At 43.4% G+C, this 14,491-nt stretch overlaps 1 protein-coding gene across 1 annotated transcript in view; it reads right to left on the reverse strand.

Annotated features, from left to right (window-relative positions):
• The window catches only part of STK26 (serine/threonine kinase 26), a 235,924-nt gene that overhangs the window by 156,926 nt on the left and 64,507 nt on the right, over positions 1–14,491 (reverse strand). The window contains exon 2 of the mRNA XM_029606686.1: positions 7,695–7,925. Within this exon, the coding sequence (XP_029462546.1) occupies positions 7,695–7,925 (231 nt within the window). The remainder of the gene's footprint in view (positions 1–7,694; positions 7,926–14,491) is intronic.

Genomic DNA, 14,491 nt, shown 5'->3' on the forward strand with positions numbered 1-14,491 from the left:
CGAGATCGCTGCCGAACAGTAAGGAACCCTTGAAGGGCATTCTTGTGAGTCGTGTCTTGGAGGACGAGTCGGCCGCCCAATTTCGTAGCCAAAGTTGTCTCCTGGCTGCCACTGAAGAGGATACTCCCTTGGCTGCCGTATGGACGAGGTCGGAGGCTGCGTCAGTGAGAAATGCGAGAGCTGATTCCATGTCTGCTCCCTGGGTGTTGTTTCTCGCCTGTGATAAACAGGAGCGCGTCACCACGGTGCAGCAGGTCGCGATTCGTAGGGACATAGCTGCTACCTCAAAGGCTTGTTTCAGAATGGGACACGCCAACAGCTCCTTGGACGCCAGATCCAGAGGGTACATGGCTGCCAAGGCCCGACCCCCTTTAAATGAGGCCTCCAGTGCCTTCCATTCCAGATCGATTAGCTGCTGTGCTGCCTGTAGGAGGGGAAAATGATGAGCCGGTTGGCGCAGGCCCTCTAACAGGGGGTTCATTTTAGGGTCCCCTGGGGTATCCTGGCCCGGAATGGCCAGTTCCGATAGGCATTGCGAGACCAGGCCTGAAAGATCCTCTTTCCGAAAGAAGCGCCTCATGGTCCGATATGGCTCTATCTCCGAGGGAAGTTCACCCTCCTCGGGGGGCTCCTCACTATCCTGGGAGCAATCCGAATCCCCATAAGCGGGGGTTGTCGGGTGGTGCCTAGGTCTCGAGGGTCCAGGGGCCGGATCAACCGAGACAGAAAGACCCATTCGAGGAGCAGACTGCATCTGGACAAAGGCGTGAATCCCTTTGAATAATTCCACCCAGGAAAACGAAGCCGGATCTGGCCGTAGGGGCACCAGGTCTCTCGGGTTTCCTGGTTGCTCGCCGCGGCCTGCTAAATCCGGTGTGCTCCCTGAGGAACCGCTGGGCTGGGGCCGGTCCTGTCCTGAGACGCCCATGGCTTCCTCACATTGGGCACATAGTGAGTCTGCTTCCTCACTCTGTGTGGCTCTGAGGTTGCATGCTGAGCAGAGGCTTAGAGCTTTCATGCCAGATTCTGGAGGTGCCGGCTCTGCGGCCGCATGGGCTCTCTTATGCTCCATTCGCCTGAAATTCGGTGTCGCCCACTAAAGTGCGCCTAACAAGAGCGCTGAACAGCATGCGCCTATACACGGGCGTCTTATAATGTGCGCCTATACACGGGCGCCTATCGCGAGCGCTAAGCTTAGCAATTATCGGCGAAGTTCAGTAGGCAGGCAAAATGGCGACCTCCTTGGCGTGCTGCCTCGTAGGCAGGCCCAGGTAGTTCACACTTCCTCGGAGACCAAGTAAAGATATACGCCTTACCTTTTCTTCGGAGCTTCCCGGCTGTGACCCGGGCGGTCTCCGGCTGCGGGGGGAGAGGGTGAGTACCTGCACCACCGCGCATAAGGAAGTGCGCCCGCTCCCTCTAGGCCGCTCCCGAACCCGTCTCGCTCGGGGGACAAGCCGCGCCCGAGCCCTTCTCGCTTGGGGGCTAGGTCCCTGCCACAAACCAGCCACCGGAACAAGGCTCTCGCTTCCGAGGGACCACGGAAGTCAGCTCGGGAAACTCAACTGGGTGAGGAACCTCCAGGTATCACCACAGGAGTGCGGGGCTTGCTTCAATAGTTTTCTTCTAGGAATTTAGTCGTTAGAATTTGGAAACACGCTCAGCGAGCGTGAGGTAGCTCCAAACTGCTTTGGAGACGGAAATTACTGAATGGCTGCACTTCCTGCAGGGGTATATGTACCCGTGCTGACGTCAGATCCGTCTCCAACTGCTAGCACGAGCACACTATACCCATTTGTTTTGAGTCCATCTGCTACAAGCTAGGAAAAGGGAGGTATTTACAAAAATTAAGTACATCCATGTGAAGCTTCCTGGTTCGATACCCTAGACAGATTTTTTGCTCCCCAAGTTAGCTGGGGATGCTGCGGAGGTAGGATAAACTTGTGTGATCATTGCTCTAGGGCAGCGGTTCTCAACCGGTGTGTCGCGACACACTAGTGTGTCGCCAAGCACCAGCTGGTGTGTCGCGTGCTCCCGGTCTCTCCCGCTGCTCTTTCTTCCCTGCTGCCGTTGCCGCCAGGCTATCAACACGTTCAAGCCCAGTGGGAACGGCAGCAGTGCTAAAAGAAGCTGTGGCACTTGTGGCTGGCCTTTCCTTCTTCCCGCGCCTGCCCCCCCTCCCCCCCCCCCGTGACCCGGAACAGGAAGTGATACGTGGTGCGCGGGAAGGAGAAAGAGCAGTGCCGCGTGATAAAGTAGCAGCGACGGCTGCAGCATCAGCCCCCGAGCAATTGAAGCAGACGGTAATCGGGAAAGGAGAAAGCAGCATGAGCCTCCCGCGGCCGATGGGATTCTTCTTTCTTGGCTTGCGGGGGCTGGAGGAGGAGGCTGCTGCAGCTACCATTTGTGCTCGGGGAGGGGCGGGGAAGAGGAAGTGAGTGAGAGAAAGAAGTAGCCAGCCTGCGTGTGATTGAGAGCATGTGTGTGAGTGAGAGAAACTGGTCAGAGAGCTGATGTATGTGTATATGTGAGAGACAATGAAAGTGACTGCTCAAGGAGATGATTGATGTGTATGTGAGAGTGTGAGACAGTCAGGGAGGTGACTGCTGTGTGTGTGTGTGTGTGTGAGAGAGAGAAAAAGCATTGAAGTGAGAAATCTGGGTATGTGAGAAAGCATGGGCGTAAGAAGCCTGCTGTTGGGGGGGGGGGGGGGTGGATGTGTGTGAAAGAAAGCATGGGAGTGAGAAGCCTGATTATGTGAGAGAGAGCATGGGAGTGGGAAGCCTGTGTGTGTGTGCATGCATGATAGCGAGAGACTGGTTGATAAGGTGTCGGTGTGTGTGAGAGAAAGAGACTGGTGAGTGTGAATATGAGAGAAAGAATGTGATTCAGGGAATGAGAAGCCTGTGCAGTGGAGAGCGAGCATGGAAATGAGAGAGACTGGTGTGTGTGTGTATGTATGTGTGTGTAACAGAGAGAAAGTGATTATGGGAATGAGAAGCCTGTGCATGTGAAGAGTGACCATGGGAGTGAGAAACCTGGGTGTGTGTGAGACACAGCATGTGAGGGAGAAGCTTCCCACTTCCAGAACATGGAAGTGGGAAGCCTGTGTGTGTATGCATGAGAGAGATCAGATGAGTGGTGTGTATGTGTGTGAGAAAGTGATTATGGGAATGAGAAACCTGTGCATGTGAAGAGAGTGAGCATGGGGGTGAGAAACCTGGGTGTGTGTGAGACACAGCATGGGAGTGAGAAGTCTGTATATCTGAAAGAGAACATGGGAGTGGGAAGCCTGTGTGTGTATGCATGAGAGAGATCAGGTGACTGGTGTGTGTGTGTGTGTGAGAGAAAGAGTGATTATGGGAATTAGAAGCCTGTGCATGTGGAGAGAACAAACATGGGAGTGAGAGACTGGTGAGTGTGTGTGTGTGTGTGTGTGTGAGAGAGACAGAGAAAGTGATTATGAGAGTGATAAGCCCGTATATGTAAGTAGAACACGGGAGTGGGAAGCCTGTGTGTGTGTATGGCATGAGAGAAACTGTTCAGGAAGGTGACTGGTGTGTGCGTCAAAGACTGTTTGGGAGATGATTGGTGTGTGAGACACAGAAACTGGTCATGGGGGCATGACTGGTATGGGGTGTGTGTGTGAGAGACATGGGCATTAAGGAAGAGGACCATGAGTATAGAGCTTAGCCTCTACTGCTGCTTCTGCTGTGTGCTACGGCCTGCATGGAAGAGGAGTAGGAGAGCTGCTGGAGGGGGTAAGTAAAGGTGGCTTTTTAAGTTTATTTTTCTTGATTGACTGCCATTTTAATTATTTAATATTATGTGATGTGTCTGCTTTTTTTTGAAATATTTTATTGGTGTTTGGAGAATTTTTAATAGTTTTTATGAGTTTTTAATTGTTGGATGTTATTCTGTTCATAGCTGTTTAGAAACATTTATTCTTATTGTTAGTATAGTTTTACAATTATTTCTGTGTGGGGATCTATAGCTGCTTGCTAGTTCTGTTTTCCTAATAAGAGGTGTATTGGTTTTTAGGGCCTGATTTAATATTTATAGTGTTGCCTTTTCATAGATAGGGTTGCTCCTGTTTGAGTGTATTCCATAATACAGGTGTAACTGTGTGCGGATTAGTTTATGTGCATTACTACAGATCCTGGGAGTATGTTAGGTCGGTTCTGTGTCTGTTACCGTATTTTACTAGCATGTAAGAGTTTTATCAGTCTTATTTGTTGTGTTTTCTCAAGAGGACATGCATTGGTGGTAAACTGCTGTCTTTTCATAAGTAGGGCTATTGAGCCTGGAAGTAGAAGGAGTTTGAGTTGCTGTTATTGCAATGACACCAGAACCAGAATATCTTTTTTGTAGGGTGAGTTGTATGGGGAATGTCATAATTCTGCTTTACATCCATTATTGTGGGTCAGGGGGGTTCCCGTGGATGCAAACTGTACTTTTACATCTAGCCCCGTGACGATCATGGGTCAGTGTGTCACGCATGTGAGAACCATCTGTCAGGTGTGTCCCGACAGAAAAAAGGTTGAGAACCACTGCTCTAGGGTGACACCAGGTAGATAGATTCAGGGTTCCAAAAGGATCCCTATATTAATGGCTCCAATCCAAGGCTATCATAACAATGACAAGATTAGGTAGGCTGGGGTGAGGGGAAATGGATTATAAAATAGGGATAAAATCCACCGATAAATTGTGAATTAAAATTCATGATGCCAGGATCCCAGCCCTGGTTCAGACTGAGCTGGAGGCTGAAAGATGAAGTTAAAAAAAAAAAAAAAAAAAGTTAGGCACTAGCCAAAAATTTTAGAAGGAATTTTTTTTTTTTTTTAAAGAACATTTTGCTTGTTTTGTTCTTTCCCCTTTTGTGAAAGGTTCATCTTTTGGGAAAATATATATATTTGAGAGAGAAAGCAAAGTTGCTTACCTGTAACAGGTGTTCTCCCAGGACAGCAGGATGTAGTTCTCACGAAACCCACCCACCCTGCGAGGTTGAGTCTGAAATGTTTTATTATTTTATTTTTTTGCTCGCACCTTTTGCTACAAACAAGACTGAAGGGAGATTCCTGTGGCTACAGGGATTATGGCATGTCCAAAAGTTCTAGAAACTGACAGAAAAGATTTCCGTGATAGGGCTCCGTCCAGTGACGTCACCCACATGTGAGGACTACCATCCTGCTTGTCCTGGGAGAATCTGTCTTATACATCAGTCTATAATCCACAATCTGCATGTTTGTCTTTACTTATTTCTGTCAAACTATTCTGATTTATTACCAGTGAAATACTGGACACATTCTCTCAGGCCTTCAGCTTTAAATATACCTTGGAAGTGGTCACATTTTCCCAGATAAACAAAAGACTCAAATGTTATCATATTCAGCCAAGTATTGACTGTGTGTACATACACATATATATATATATATATACACACACACACACAAACTGTATATACATACACAGTGGCTTGCAAAAGTATTTGACCCTGTAAAAAAAAAAAAAAAAGTCTGCAGATTTATGTGGATTACAAATGATACACAGATGGTCCATACAATGTTTATTGCAATCCAAAGTAAATTTTCAAAATCACAATTATTTCTCTGCATTCTTTAATGCTGTGGAAGCTCCAGATTTACACAAATGAAAGATAGTACCCTAACAATTGAATCATTAAAAAAGGTAAGCTTTCTTGATAAAAGACCCATAATTACAATACTACAGGTCAGACTGTGAATTGGAAGGAAAGCTGGGAAAATGAAGACCAAAGAGCATTCTAATGAAATTAAAGATAAAGTTATAGACATTCATAAAATAGGAAAAGGCTACAAAATAATATCCAAGTGCTTGGATATGCTAGTGAGCACTGGTAGATCAACTGTAAGGAAATGGAAGCTGCATCATACCACCTAGACAAGGCCATCCCTCAGCAGAGCAAGGAGACGACTTGTGAGGGAAGCCACAGAGAAGCCAGCAATCACTTTGGCTGAGACTGGAGGGCCAGGGAACTAGTCAACCATATCAAAATGTTTGTGTGTAATACTTGATTAATTGCAATTAATTACAAATGTAAGATTTGTTTTTATATACCGATATTCGATTTTACATATCACATTGGTCTCTATATATGACTGGCCTGCATGGAAGGGTAGCTAGAAAGAAGCCATTGCTGAAGGAAAACTACATCAAAGCATGTCTGGAGTTTGCCAGAAAACAGAGTGACCCTGCTACAATATGGGTTAAGGTTGTGTTGTCAAACAAGACAAAAAAATGGGACTTTCTGGCCAAAATTAAAAATGCTGTGTGTGATACAAACCTAACACTGCCCATTCCTCAGCAAACACCATCCCACCAGTAAAGTATGGGGGTGGAAGCGTCATGTTGTGGGGATGCTTTTCCTCAACGGAAGACTAGGCTTCTTAAAATTGAAGGATGGATGAATGGTGAAAATACAGGGAGATACTGCAAGACAACCTGCTTCAGTTTGCTAAAAAATAAAACTTGAGAGAAAGTTCTCCTTTCAGCAGGACAATGATCCCAAGCGCAAGGCTAAAGCAACACAGGAGTGGTTGAACAAAAAGGTGAATGTTTGACAATGGCCAAGTCAAAGTCCAGATCTCAATCCAATCAATCTGTAACACTTTTTGAAAATTACAGTCCATTAGCATCATCCAACCAACGTGAACAATCTGGAACAAATCTGCCAGGAAAACTGGACAAAAATCACTCCCAAACAGTGTGCAAAGCTGGTAGAAATTTACCCCAACAGACTTAAAGCTATGATTGCAGCAAAAGGTGGTTCTACCAAGTACTAGTCTGAAGGGGTTGAATACTTATGCAAGCAGCACTTTTCTATTTTTAATTTTATTTAAAAAAACTAAAAAATAATTTTGACTTTGAAAATTTGCTTTAAGAACATACAGGTTTGCAACACAAACAGTGCCTGGAGCAATCTGTGTCTCATCTTTAATCCACACAAATTAGACTTTAGAGGGTCAAATGTGTATATGTGGTGTGGGGGGGGGGGGGGGGGGGGGGGAGTGCCTCCACAGGCAATATAAAAAAAATCTCTAGTGTCTCAAAACTACAAAAAAAATTTTATTTCCATCAAATATTCCTGAAGCTCATTTTTTCAAAATTTAAACATTAAATAACACAGGACAACACATTCATGAGTTTTATGAATATTTATTGATGGGAAATTATTTTTTATAGTTTTGAAATTAGTGATTTTTTTATATATTGGCCACAGGAGGTGCACTGTTTTTGATGTTGTATATTAGTGTCCGCCCAGTTATAAACTATTTGTGCCAGGTGTAGGTTCTTACTATAGATATGTAGATACACACATACGGCCATGCATGGATGTATTTTTCACTTGTATAGTTTCCATGATCTCTCTAAAGTTAAGATGTACAGAGAAAAAGAATTTTAAAAACCAAAAACATACTCTATTTAAGGCTTAAAAGTAGAAAAATGTAAATTAAATTACAGAAACACAAAGTTTAACAAAGTGTTGAAGAAACACAAAAGTTTAAGTGTTCAAAAAAAAATAATTTGAAGAATGATCAGTGTTCAGCCAAAGAAAATCATTTTAGAAGTTGGTAAACTGAGGCAGACTGTTACAGATTTATAGGTTTTAAATGCATTAACCTAAATGTTGCCTAGTTTGAATAAGTATCCTTTACCTTTAAATAAGATCCATAGTATTTTGTTACATAGGGACTATCACACTGGCTTAAGACAGTTATCTCTTGCTGAATGTCCTCTATTTCATCCTCTGCTTCTTCAAGGTCAATAATTTTAATTGCAACTACTTGCTGCGTCCGATTATCTATCCCTTTAAAGACTTCACCAAAGGAGCCTTTTCCAATGCGCTCCAATTTTGTGAAGAGTTCTTCCGGGTCAGCCCTGTGGTTCTAAAAGAAAGGGGAAAAAAAAAAAAGAATGAGCTAACAGTACTAAAACAGGAAATCTGAACAGCCATCTGAACCACTCAAGGATAAAAAAATAAAGTTTCCCTGCCTGGTTGGGAAAAAAATATATTTTTGAAAGTCATAATCTAACTGAAATTCAAACCTACTTCAAGTATACTCTTTTTCATTTTGCTTTTCCAAAACTTACTTCCAAGTATGATAACATGATATCAGACACATTACACAGTATATACCCTGCTGATACTTATCCAAAAGTCTGATCATATGCTGTTCTTCAAATATAGAAAACTTCTCTAGCATTAGAAATCACATTATAAAAAACCAAGTGAAAGGGCTAGCCTGATGGCACAGTGGCTGTACTGAGTACTGCCATGTGCAAGGTGCCTGAGCCAGGCAGGGAATGCTGTGGAAGCAGCATTCACAGGCCCGGGGATGGGGGGAGGGGAATTGCAATCATTGCTTGCCCAGTACCCAGAATCAGGACCAGTGATGGCAGAGTTCCAGAGGAAGCCCTTGTACATGGCTCCTGGCCTACAACTGTTGCTAGAATACCAGATTTGGGGAGAGATATACCAAGTCTACAATCTCTTACAAAATGTTTACCTTTTGTTGACTTATAGCCTGGAAATAATGTAGCCACACATACTATCCTACAATTGCTAAGCAAAAAATATGATGGAATTCCTTAGAAAATGAAGAATTAAGAACATGGAATGGATTGATTGGGTAAGATATCCACCCTCCTTATACTTCAGTAGCAATACTAAATACTTAAAATTCTGATGTAAATGATTACCTGGCACAACCTCCATATATTGTACTGATTCACATGATGACAGGATAAATTTAGCAGTTCCTGCTGATTCTTTCTGCTAGGTAGTGTATTTCAAAGCAAAGACCCAACCCAGAGCATTAAGGAACTGACCAAAAACCCCCCAAAACTCTGGGACAAAACAGTGGTAAAGCCCCGATATGGGGATAGATATAAAAGAATTGAAAAACTCTTGAATATCCCTCAGAACACTGTCAAAACAATTAAGTGGAGGCACCGCAAAGATCCCATTGTCCTTCCAAACTGAATTACTGAGCAAGTGATCATAATCCTACCATCTCTCCAAAATGGATTACCAAGTAAGGGAGAGTGATCAGGTAAACAGCTAAGATCAATGGTACCTTTGAAACAGCTACAGGCTTCCATGGTTAAGACTGGTCAAAGTGTGTCTGTATTAATCAAAAGAGAGCTAGTGATACATTTCATTAAACTATGTTGGTATATCAATCTGTGTTAGAACACAAAGGCAGGTGCAGAGCTTTAAACAAGTATAAATGCAGGTGCTGCTGTAATCATATACCAATATGTGAACATCTTTTAAAATTTGTATGCAAATGAGTCTGTGTGTGTGAACCCATAAATGATAAAAGGTATTAACCCTGGTCAATAAATGTTTTATCAGAATTATCATAATCTGTATATGATGTAAAAATGTCTGAACTGCATCCAAAACAATCTGAAGCCAAATACTTAGCTTAAGAACATAAGAAATTGACATGCTGGGTCAGACCGAGGGTCCATCAAGCCCAGCATCCTGTTTCCAACAGTGGCCAATCCAGGCCACAAGAACCTGGCAAGTAATCTGTGTAGTCCCTGAAGGTAATAATCGCCAAACATTGTCCATGTTGGGCAACTCTGACACCTTGTCTTTGGCATCTAAGACCATGAACCGTGAAAGCATGAGCACTGCAATGCATCTGACTTAACTTTGCTTATAAGCTTAATATTTGGCTTCAGATTGGTTTTGGATGCAATTCAGATACTTTTACATCATATATGGATTATGATTAGTTCTGATACAAAGATTTACTGACCAGGGCTGAAGACCTTATTTTTGGGTTTACATATTACTTTTTTTGCATAAAAAGATTTAAAGGACATTCATGATCTATACTGATAGAATTACAACAGCAGCTGCATTTACACTTGCTTAAGACCCTGCACCTGCCATAGTGTTCTAAGACAGGCTGATGATATACCAACATAGCTTAACGAAATGTATTGCTAGCTCTGTTTGATATATTTCATGGTGAGCTAAGTGAGATTTGCTGTTTAGCTGAACAAAGTATACATGTGAACAATATCTCAAACACTTCACAAATCTGGCCCATATGGCAGGGTGGCAAGAAGGAACCCACCTTGAATCCCATTTGAAGTATGCAAAGCAACACTCGGGATACTATAGCCATCTGTCAAAAGGGTTTATAGTCTGACAAAACTAAAATAGAACTTTTTGGTCTGTATGCAAAGTGTTATATTTGGTGCAAACCCATCACAGTACATTACCCAGAGAACACCATCCCTACTGTGAAGCATGGTTGTGGCAACATTATGGTTTCTCATCAGCAGGGACTGGGGCGCTTGTCAGAATAGAAGGAACAATGATTGGCGGAAAACCTACTGTCCTAGGCAAGAAAGCTGAAGCTGGGATGGACGTTTGTCTTTAAAATGCCTATGACCATAAGCACACAAAGCTACACCAGTGTGGCCCAGTTAGAGCCCCAACCTCACTACAATAAAAAATCTGTGGCATGATTGCTATTCTTCAATGCTCCCCAAAAACCTGACACAGCTTGAATATTTTTGTAAAGCAGAATGGTCTAATATTGACAAAACTGGTTCAAAGTTGGAGACACACACTTATACATGCTGCTAAGGGAGCTTCCACCAAGCATAGACTCAGAAGGGGTGGGGACTTATCCAATTTTGGATTTCAGTTTTGTCAACTGATACAACATTTTTTTACCTTAAAAGGCATGGAGTTATGTGGGGAAAAAAATCCACATTTAAATGCTTGCAAGTCCAATGCACAGACAACAAAATGTGAAAAATGTTCAAGGGGTGTAGACTTTCTATAGCCACTGTAAAACGAGGGGGAAAAACTCCCAGAATAACTGCAAATGAAAGATCATTGTATCAGATCTCAGCTTTGGTTCCAAGCAAGCTGAAAGTAATGGAGCACAAAAACTGCCAGCTCTCTCTATATAAGAAAATTGGTCCTTACCTGCTAATTTTCCTTCCTCGAGTCACACAGATCAGTCCAGAAAAATGGGTTTTTCTTCCCTATCAGCAGATGAAGACAGAAAAGCAAGTTTGCTTACCGTAAACGGTGTTTCCGTAGATAGCAGGATGAATTAGCCATGCTGTCTGGGAGCATCTCGTGACTGGCAATAGGCGGAGTTTCTCCTAGAGTACAGAGTTTTGAACTCTGTGCGGCTGCGCGGTTGCCCAATTTACCTCAGTCTCTTGTTTCAAAGCGAGAAGAATATAGAAAGTAAAATGTATTTAGTGCATTTGTGTAGACTGTCTAGGGAGGAGGGAGGGATCGCATGGCTAATTCATCCTGCTATCTACAGAAACACCGTTTACGGTAAGCAAACTTGCTTTTTCCCAGCAATAGCAGGGCTGAATTAGCCATGCTGTCTGGGAGTCCCAAGCTCCTGGGTGGTGTCTAGATGTTTGTTTGTAGGTTAGGATGCCACCCTTAAGTCTTTACACAGAAGACAATCTTATCTTTGTGTCATGGTTGACAGGATTGCAGAGCCCATGGCTGCATCAGAAGCGCACTGCTGTTGTAAGCAGTAGTGCACAGTGAAAGTGTGTAAAGAAGACCAAGTGGCCACTTTGCAAATGTCTATCAGTGAAACGTTTCTGTAATGGGCGACTGACTTTGCAGTTGCTCTTATTTGGTGTGCTTTCGGTGTCATTTGTAATGGCAGATTACGCTTATTGTAGCAAAAGGTAATGCACTGGGACAACCAACTAGCCAGAGTCCTTTTGGAGACAGGTTGGTTAGGAGAGTTTGGGTTAAAAGAGGAATAGCTGAGATGGTCTGGATTCCGAATGAGTTCTCTGTTTGTAATAAGCCAATGCTCTTTTACAGTCCAAGGTGTGGAGAAGTTTATCTCTGTCGTTCTGATGAGGTTTTGGTTTGAAAATGGGAAGAGTAATGGACTGGTTGATATGAAACGCTGATACCACCTTCGGGAGGAAGGTAGGATGAGGACGAAGTGTGACCTGGTTATGAAAGAATTGTAAATGCGGGGAGTAGTGAACTAGGGCTTGTAATTCGTTTACTCTCCTCGCTGATGTTACCGCTACTAAGAAAACTGTTTTCCAAGTAAGGTATTTGATATGACAGGTGTCTAGAGGTTCGAAAGGAGGTAACATTAGTTGTTCCAGTACGATATTGAGATTCCATGGTACCAGCGGCTTTGTGCCCAGTGGTCTCAGATGTAGAATACCACGCAAGAATCTGGAGATTAAAAAGGGTGGTTGGAAATAGGTAATCCATTTTGAGTATGGTGAAAAGCTGCAATTGCACTGACATGTACTCTAACAGAGGCGTATGCGAGACCCGCTGCGAACAGAGTATGGAGGTATTTTAGAAGATGTGTTATCGTTGTACAGAAAGGGTCTAGGTTTTTTGGTCTGCACCATTCTGAGAACCGGCGCCATTTCCCAGCATAGTTATGCCTGGTGGACGGTTTTCTGGATTCAATGAGTTAGAAGTTGGGGATGGTTTTCCCAGTAGAATTGGTGGGCGAATGGATAGTCGCTTGAGATACGGATACCATGGTTGCCTTGGCCAGGATGGGGCTATGAGTATCATGTTTGCTGCATCTCTGATGCATTTTTGTATTGTTTTTGATATTAGTGGAATGGGAGGGTAAGCGTAAAGTAGACCCTTCTGTCCATGGAATGAGGAAAGCATCTGGAGCGTAACGAAGTTTGCTGTCGTAGATGGAGCAAAATGCCTGAGTTTGTCGGTTGCTCTCTTCTTCAGGGAAGGAAGAGGAAGATCAGTTAGCCATGATGAAGAAGAGGAGGATAGGGAGAGAGGAAGTCCACACCACTGGCTGTAAAATCCCTCCACTGGAACAGGGTCCAAGTCCAACAAGGACCACAACCCCCACTTCTTGGCCCTACTCTATCAGGGGATGATCCCAATCTGGAACCTAGTACAGCTAGGAATAAACCACCTCCAACATTCGACTGCAGATTTTGCACCTCTACCATCTGATGGAGATACAGAATACTGAGTGACTGCAGGAGGCACACTTAATTACCACCGGTACAGTAAAATTTTTCTTCAGTCTCCATCTGCTTGTAGGGGAGAAAACCTTATTCGTCTGGACTGACCTGGGGGATAAGGAAATTTATTCCCATTGCATTCACTTCTTCATTCATATCTAATGTATCCTACTTCTAATCTATTTACTTGCAATCTACCTCACATATGTAATATCCATTACTAATGTACTCAATGCCCTCTTACTTTATGTAATCCACCCTGGGCCTACTTTTAGGAAAAGTAATCATATGCTTATAAATAAAATAAAGCAAAACAAAAAAAAAATGGAAACAGAATTAGAAATAGCAGCCTTCTAGTCAAAACAAAAATTAAAACCAAAACAGAGAAAAATAAAACAAAAGGGCTCGACTGGTGGCTTAGTGGCAGTGCTGTAACAGGACCTGTATTAGAATCCCAGGTCAGGTGGAAATGCTGCCAAGGAAACACTTACAGCCTTCTGAGGGAAACATCGCACAACAGTTACACCTAGTGACTAAATTTAGGTTTCAGAGAGCCCTGGAGCATGGCCACTGGTGGAGGACCATCACTGCAATGACCGAGCTAAGTGAATTGGAATCTGAAGCATTACATAAATGGCCACTCAATGCAATGAGAAGCAGGAAAGATGAGCAAGTCACCGTAAAGCGTGACAAGCATCAGAATATCTACAATTAATATGCAAATTTATTCTCTGCATATCCTGAAAGCTTGACAGCCTGTGGGGTCCCCAGGACAGGTTTAGGAAGCCCTGTAATAAGATGATGACCATTATAAATTGTTGATATGAAAGTGCTATGACAAACTAGTTCAGAACAAAGATAAAAAGAGCACCACTAAAAAGAAAGTAGTTTCTGCATCTGGTATGAATCCAAATTCATATATCAGTTAAATGCACTATCAATACTTCAGAAACATAGCTCAATTTTCACCCACAACCCCTCACAGTATTTTCAGTTGTGCTGCATGGCATTTAAATCATATGCAGTAATTGGGGGGGGGGTTGCCAGATTACCCAACAAGCACATGCCTAGGGACCACCCCCACACCTCAACTCCCTCTGTGGTTAACTTTAGGAAACATTTATACCTGATTATTCTATGCTTGAGTCCTGCTAGACCAGTCCATTACACTTGGGATTCTCCCCACTCCTCAGCTGTTGGAGATCACAAATTCGCCTCCCTGATGTTCATAAAGGGTGAGTGGCCTTGGGCCCTTGCCTGTAGCCAAAGCAAGCAACAGAACAAGGATGCCTTTCTTATCCCTCATCTCAGCAGAACATCTTTTGTTTATTTATTTTGCTGACCCTTGAAGTCCCCGTCCCCCCACGCCACCTCAGAAGGAGGGCAGTGGGAAGACAGAAGAGGTAAACAGAGCAAGAGAGCTAGCTGAATTATCTATAGCATCTCTGCTTATGTTCCTTGT

This window comes from Rhinatrema bivittatum, chromosome 6 (genome assembly GCF_901001135.1).
Source record: "Rhinatrema bivittatum chromosome 6, aRhiBiv1.1, whole genome shotgun sequence".
Taxonomy (NCBI): Eukaryota; Metazoa; Chordata; class Amphibia; order Gymnophiona; family Rhinatrematidae; genus Rhinatrema; species Rhinatrema bivittatum.